We start from the raw sequence: 7,407 nt of genomic DNA on the forward strand, positions 1-7,407 counted from the left end.
GGGGCGCTGTGTCTGGTGTCTTCCCCACCCCCCCCCCCAGCCATAACCACACGTTCCCTCCCTGCAGGCGGTTCAGGCTGTGAACATGACACACGATGCTGCACATGCACAGATGGATGTGAAGCTTCGTTCTCTCATCTGTGTTGGACTCAAGTGAGTCATCTGGCCCTGATACCCTCAGCATTGTGGGTGCAAGAGCTTGGGAAGGGACAGAGTGGGCTTAAAGGCAGCAGTGGTTTCAATCTTAGGCCACAGCATCGTTTTTCCCCCCTTTCACTGCAGCCACTGGGTGAGACTTGCTCCTTGTGTATTGTGCTTGCCTGATTCCTAGCTGGAAGAAGGAGCTTCTATTGTGTGGAGTGGCTCACACAAGCTTACTGGGTTATCCTGTTCCCACGGGGGACAGGACTGTGGGTGGGGGTCAAGGCTTGGGCTGAAAATAGACTATCCCAGAGGGTTGGGGTTTCTTTGCCTGGCTGCAGCTGAGTAATGTGCCTCTACCCCACTGTTGCAGCGAGCAGGTGCTGCATTTGTGGCTGGAGGTGCTGTGCTCAAGCCTGCAGACCGTGGAGAAATGGTTCCATCCCTGGTCATTCCTGCGCAGTCCTGGCTGGGTGCAGATCAAATGTGAGCTGAGGTGAGTGTCCTCATGGACCTTGCCAGTGTCTGGAACAGATTTCTTCCTCCTCTGCGAGAGGTGGCCCTGACTACAGCTGGGTTTGGGCCCTCTCCAGTGAGTTGCAGCATGGGCTGCCCAGATATCCCAGCTGCAGAGATTTCCTGCTGTCTGCTAAGGCAGCAACAAATGCCTGGACAGTTAATTGTGAGGCACTGTGCCTGCCTGATCCAAGAGTAGAGCTTGGCTCCTGGGGACCTGTTGTGACAAGCAGGCAGCGTTTGCCTGCCAGCAACCTCCTGCTGTACACCTACTCTGATGGAGAGACTGCCTTTTCAACCCCACTGCTCTCCATGTTCTTTGCCAGCCACTCTAAGTCCACACAGGGAACAGGGAATGTGTGAGGGAGACAGTTGGACTGTCACTGGCTGGGAAGGAGTCAGTCACCCGCTGACTCCCTGGTTAGGTGACGGAGTGATGTCAGGGGCTGAAAGCAGCTTTAGTGCCTGAGCTCACACAAGGCAGTCGCTTGGAGCCCAGGGCGCACATCCCCGCGACTCCTGGCATCCATGTTCCTGGCTGTCCTGCACTCTGCAAAGCCAGGTGAAGTCCCAGGGAGCTGGAGGGAAAATCCCCTGCCATCACCACTGCTCCAGCCTGGTTGCTGCTGCTGTTCAGTGGGAGCTGGCTTTTGTCTGCATCACTGGGCTGCCTCCTCAGGGTGTCGTGTTCTCAGTCTGCTGCTGAATGGGAGGGGGTTTCCTCCACCTCTGGGCTGCCGTGTCCCACGGCTGCTTTCTCACAGCGTGGGGGCAGTGCCAGTAGGGCACAGCCAAAGAACCGAGGGGGACTGGTTCATGTCTTATGTCATTCTCCCAGCCAGCAAGGGAGCTTCTCATGCCAATCCCTTACAGCACTTCTGCTGCAGGACACTTCTCTTGCTCCAGAGAGAGAGAGGAGGCTGCAGAACTCTGAGGTGCTACTGGCAGGGGTCTGCTTCCTGGAGGGGAACCTGCAATCTGCCATTGCCAGCTGCGTGCAGCCCTCGGCCAGGCGTGTCTGTGGTCCCCCAGAGTCCGGGGCTGCCTGTGCCTCCCTGTGCTACTGCACCAGGCTCTGTAGGGGCTGCACTTGAGTCACATCTTCAAGCTTCTCCTTCCAGCCTGGGCCTGGCAGGATGTGAAGCCCAGCAAGGAAGGGGAAACAGGGAATGAGTGACTTGCTGCTGTCTTTTCAACACCATCAAACAAGGAATTTCATCCTTGTAAGCTTAGTGGCATGCCGGCACAAGCTGGGGAGACACAGTGTATTTGTGTGCCTGGGGCAGCAGTTGTGGGCAGAGGCCAGGAGTGTGGTCTGGGGTATCTGTTTTAACATCACTCTCTTCTGTTTGCATTGCAGAGTTCTCTGCAAATTTGCCTTCAGCCTCTCTCAGGACTGGGAGCTGCCAATAAAGAGGGAGGTGAGTAGGTGGCATCTCTTATTCTCTCACTCAGCCAGGGGCTTTGCTTACTGCCTCCTTCTCCCAGCTTTCTGCTTCAGCCCATCCTCTGCCTCCTCTGGAGCCAGCTCCAGAGCCTGTGGATGGGGCTTCTTTCCCTGCCAGAGTAGGCTGTGCAGCAGGAGCTGTGTGGCAGTGCTGGCAGAGGGGGCTGTCTGCCCTGCCCAGCTGGGGCAGAGGGAAATGGCAGGCTCCCTTTCCCCAGTGCTCTCCAAACCACAGGGCCTCTCCCTGTGCCAGCTGTACAAAGGTGGGAAGTACAGGAAGCTGCTCTGTCTGGGTGCCAGAGGCCTCGGTGTGCTTGGGCTCTGCCCACAGACACGACCTCCCCCTTTTCTGGGTGTGGTGTACTGACCCGCGTCTCTGTGTTGTCCTGCAGGAGAAGGAGAAGAAGCCACTGAAGGAAGGGGTGCAGGACATGCTTGTGAAGCACCACCTCTTCAGCTGGGACATAGATGGGTGACCCCCACCCCGCCCCATCCTGGGGACCTTCTCGATGGCGCACACTCCTCTGCCCCACCCCCTCATGTCTCACCCCCTGTCCTTCCCCACCCCACCCACTTGTATCTGTGACAAAATCCCCCCCGGGGGCTGCCAGACCACCTGGGACAGATGGCAGCAGGGCTGAGAGGCCGAGCTGCAGACACGAGGGTGGTGATGGTCGAGGGTGATGCTGCAGAATGGCAAGTGTGTTCTGGCTACAAAAACCAAGTGCCCCTTCCCAGCTTTCCACATCTCTGCCACCCCCATCTTCTGCTTTCCTCAGCCCTGCCTCCCCACCTGTGCCTGGTGGAGCAGCCTGGCGCCATGGACCGGCAGTCACGTAGGGGTGTGAGTGTGTCTGTGGCTGGAGCTGTGGGGTGGCTTTGATCCATGAGAGCTGCTGCCATAGTGGGCACTGCAGCTGCAGGTGGAATTGGGCGGGTGAGAGTACGGGAGCAGGGAGGGCACATCCCGTCCCCGTGCTGGCCAAGGGCTCCCCTCTGCTGGGGGACACTTGGACAAGTTCCTTTGACATGGAGCTGAGAAAGGGGAGCTGGCATCAGTTTCATCCCACCTCCCTGGCACTGGTGTGGGGTGTTGACAAGAGTTGCCCAAATTTACCAGCCTGTTACCACTGTAACAGCCTTAGGGGATGGTCCTTGTCTCCTCTGGGAGCAGACAAAAACCATCTCTCTCCTTAGCAAGAGTGTTTCATGCTGTCATTTTAGTCTGTAGATGATTTTTACTGTTAACCAAAAAGCTGTAAATTTACTCCAGGAACATGTATATTTTGGCACTGTTGTAGCTCAGGACAAGGTTTAGGTTGGAGCTGGCTCAGGGAGACTAACTCGTCCTCCTTGCCCTGCGACGGCAACGGGGACGCGGGTCAGGAGTGGAGAATTGCTGCTTTGTGGTGGTGGCTCTGGATATGGGGTCTGTGACTTTCTACTGAAAGCGCTTGTCTGTGAGCACAAACTACTGATGGGATGACACTAGATTCTTACTTTCCTTTATTTGGTGGGTTTGTAAATAAAAACTGCGTCTTGGGAGAGTGCTGGGCTTTGTCTTATTTTTTGACAGGGCCAGGACTTGGTTTCATTTTTCCTTTCTTCCATTTGACAATGGTGATCCCATTTCTGTGCTGGCACCGAGGGAGCTCCTTGCATCAGAGCAGCCCACGAGGTCAGGCAGCAGCTGGGGCACAGCCAGTTCTGCTGCCAGCAGTGGCAGCCCTGCCTCGCCTCTGCACCACCAGCCCTAAGAGCAGGTCCTCAGCAGAGCCCCAGAAAAGCCAGAAATACTGGAAACTACGGGTTGTAGGGACACTGCAGGGGGAGGGCCCTTAGGAAGGGAGAGAGGCTGGCAGAAAGCAGGGCTGGGTGGTGGGGACAGGAGTGTTGTCTGTACAAGAAATGTCTCTGGAAAATGTAGGTGTAGGCTGAGCTGCAAAGTGGGACAGTAACAGGGCACAGGCCCTTGGGAGAACTGTGTTCAGAAGTCCAAGCTCGTGGAAGGGTGGAAGTTGCAGCATATGTACTGATTTGAAAGCGAGTGTTTTCAGTGAAGGTAATTCCTTTGGAATGTGGCTGTGGAAGGGGCAGTGTCACCTCATCACCACCTGCAGTCCAGACCAGCCTGCTGGGCTGGGGGAGACTGTAATAGCTGCCCCTGGTAAAACCTGCTGGTTGCAGGGTAGGTAATTTCCATACACTGAGGGAATCTCCCTGCAGCTGAGAAGGATGAGCCACCACCACTTAAGCTGCTTTTTTCAGGTTTGAGAAAGACACAAAGGGATCACCCACCCTTAGCTGAGAAAGGCAGAATGGCCCCAAGCCCTCCCACCAGCATAGCAGAGAAGTTTTTGAGAACGTGGCTGTTTGGAATTTTTTTAATAAAATGGACTTTTTTCTTCAAATATTTGTAACTGAAAAAATAATTCAATTTAAAGATCAGTTCTCTCCCCCATTAACTTGTCACTTTTATCCTTTTCCAGTTGAATACTCGCTCTGGATCTGATGCCCCAACACCATCCAGCTGTGATGGTGCTGATCACCCCTCGCCATTGGCTGCATAGTGGAAGGGAGAGTGCGTGCTAGTCAAATACACATTACAAACAAGTAGTGGTTACAGCAGAAAGATTCAGGATTACATTCAAGGTAGAGGCAGAACATCAGACTTCGTTTTTCCCAATGGGTGCAAAAATGTATGTCCAGGGGAATACCTCTTCCGACAAAGAACTATTGAACTATTATTCAAACAAATAATAGTAAGCAGAGAACTGGGCAAGCCTGCTCTGGGTACTGTTTGGGGAAAAGACTTTCTAACATTTCTGGGGCTGAGGCACCACCTTCCCCTCTGCCCGCAGGCACAGGGTTATCGCTCGCTCTCCTGGCAGAAGGCCCTTGTACGGAGGGACTCTCACAGGTCAGCCGGGCTCCTCGGGACATGAGGCTCATGGTTCTGTATCCTCTGGGCTCCTTGAAGCTCTTCAGCCCTTCAGCCAATGCAAGTATGTTAGGCAAGGTCAGGGTCACTAAATTCTTACAGTTTCACACCTGATGGTGGATGGGTGAAGGTGAAAGGGAGCAGCTGTGAGCTCAGCCTTTCACCAGCAACCTCTGGAAGGGCTACACTCGTAACAGGCATTGGCATCTCTCTGCCAATGACTGGAGTACCTGGCCCAGGGCAAGGAACCAGGGCTGGGTCAGGCCAGGACTGCAGCTGGAGTGCTCCCACCTTCCTCTAGGAGCTCATTGCACTTTATTGATAATTTCCTTCTTTATTTAATGGCTGCAGATTTGTAATTATTTGTACAAAAGAACACAGCTGGTTTTTCTGGGGGCTATTGCAACTATGGGCTAGAAGAACCTGATTTTGCTTGAGTCTGACAAACAGGCAGCCTCACTTTTCCCCTTAGCATTTCGGAGATCCTCGCACTCCCCCCATACTTTCCTCCTTAGAAAGTCCTTGCCTCCTGCCCCTACAGATGGGCAGCTGCCCTAGGGGAGCTGGTGAGACCTCTGTAAGGTGATTGCTATATACTCACTGCTCCCAGTAAGCATCTGGGTTGCACCAGGAGAGAATTCAGAGAGGGCTCATGAAGATAAAGGGGATGCCCAGCAGTCTCTTTTATTCTGATTTTAGTTTGTGACACTGTAGCTTCAGCAATAGAAAGACTGTGGGGAAGGGGGAAGGGTGTCCTCCCCAACCTGGACACTGAGGGAGGCAGGTAAGAGGCTCCAACTTGCTTACAGCTCAGGGCCAGAGGAGAGAGGAGGGGACAGAAAAGAAGGAAGCTGCCAGCAGGCTCCCCCTGCAAATGATTAAGAAAGTGGCTCCCCATGCAGTTAACAAGCAAACAGGGCTCAGGAAAGCAGGAGTATCTCCCAGGTGCAAACAGGCATGACCCCACCCAGCTGCCAGTTCAGTGGCTGAGGGAGAGCACATTGTGCAGGGTTGGCATTCACCTGCCTCACCACGGAATACAGGTACCAGCACCCCTGTGGCACAGCCTCCCCCTGAGAAGAGGACCAGGTACCAAAGTTGCAGGGAAGCAGCATGTGGCTCACAGCTACCCCTCCCCAGCAGGAAGCTCTGCAGCCCAGCGTGGGGGAAAGGTGGGACAGCATCTTCATGGAGATACTGAGGATGGCAGTTGATCCTTTCATTGCCTGAGCAGGTCAGTACCTCAGTCTGCATGACTTCAGAAGCCACAGCTTCCCCCACCTCACTCAGCCCAAGCAGCCTGGACCCAGCTCAGGGCCAAAGCAGGGACAGCCTCATGGCGAGGTGGCCACATCCACCTAAGCCATGTCCCACCTGCTCAGTATGGCCGTGAGTTACTACTGACACAAGAATTTTAAAGTAACGGAGTAAGAGCACAGGAGTGAGCCACAGGCCTGGTGTTCTACCACAGAGCCCTGCCCAAGGATAGCACTGTCATGGCTCTGAGGTCCTGGGGGGCTTGTCCACCCACTCCTCAGTCTGTAGTTCCCCTGAGGCACCAGCCTGGGGTCCTACAGGGACACAGGGAACCAGCTCAAAGTAAGCAGCCATTTACTTTTGCCTCTTACCCTGTGGGACTGGAGGGAGGGAAGAGCAGAGGCCAGCTGCCCAATACTTGCTTTCAGGCTCCTCCCCAGCAAGGGGCCCTCACAGTCACTGAGCCGGGACCTGTGCTGCGCCACACAACACCCCTCTTGCAGTCCCACTTCCCCCTCCTCGCCTACTGGGTCCAACATCCATCCCCAGCTGCTGCTTTCCACTGGGGCATGTGCTGCAGTGAGGCACCAACACAGTGAAGGCAGGAGACAGATTGCACATGGCCCCCAATGATATGTTACTGATTACCAGCTGTGCCCCTCACCTGCTACCCAGGACACACTGGCACTTCCATGTCTCTGCCCCAGGCTGACTGCCCTGCTCATTTGGGGACATCACAAGTGCCTGGGAGCTGGGGGCAATGGGCTGTGCCTGACAGCAATTTAACATATAAGGACCTGATTTTAGCACCTTAAAAAATGGTTTTGCAGCCCAAAGCGAGTGAAGCAAGCAGGCAGGCCGGCAGGCCTCTGCCAAGCTCAGCAATATTTGGGAAACCAGCTTAGACGTTACCAGGTTGGTGGGGAGCCCTGGTTCCCTTTGGCTACATTTGGAGAAGGTGCCTGTTCTGCCCAGCTCCTCCCAGCCCTGCGGCAGATCAGACCCTCCCCCCCGACAGACGGCAGGTGCTGCAGAGGGCAGCTGCTCTGGGCCCCGGCAGCCGGCCTGCCTGTGTGTCCTGCTCCCGAGGTAGAATCCGCTTCCC

At 55.0% G+C, this 7,407-nt stretch overlaps 1 protein-coding gene across 2 annotated transcripts in view; it reads left to right on the forward strand.

Moving 5' to 3' along the window:
* SGSM3 (small G protein signaling modulator 3) overlaps positions 1-3,651 on the forward strand; it is a 28,936-nt gene extending 25,285 nt beyond the window's left edge. For both annotated transcript variants that reach the window (XM_017737781.1, XM_017737782.1), the window contains 4 exons: positions 68-153; positions 515-637; positions 2,018-2,078; positions 2,497-3,651. In XM_017737781.1, the coding sequence (XP_017593270.1) occupies positions 68-153; positions 515-637; positions 2,018-2,078; positions 2,497-2,580 (354 nt within the window). In that variant the 3' untranslated portion in view covers positions 2,581-3,651. The remainder of the gene's footprint in view (positions 1-67; positions 154-514; positions 638-2,017; positions 2,079-2,496) is intronic.
* Positions 3,652-7,407: the final 3,756 nt, after the last annotated feature.

Source organism: Corvus brachyrhynchos, unplaced genomic scaffold, assembly GCF_000691975.1.
Source record: "Corvus brachyrhynchos isolate BGI_N302 unplaced genomic scaffold, ASM69197v1 scaffold56, whole genome shotgun sequence".
Taxonomy (NCBI): Eukaryota; Metazoa; Chordata; class Aves; order Passeriformes; family Corvidae; genus Corvus; species Corvus brachyrhynchos.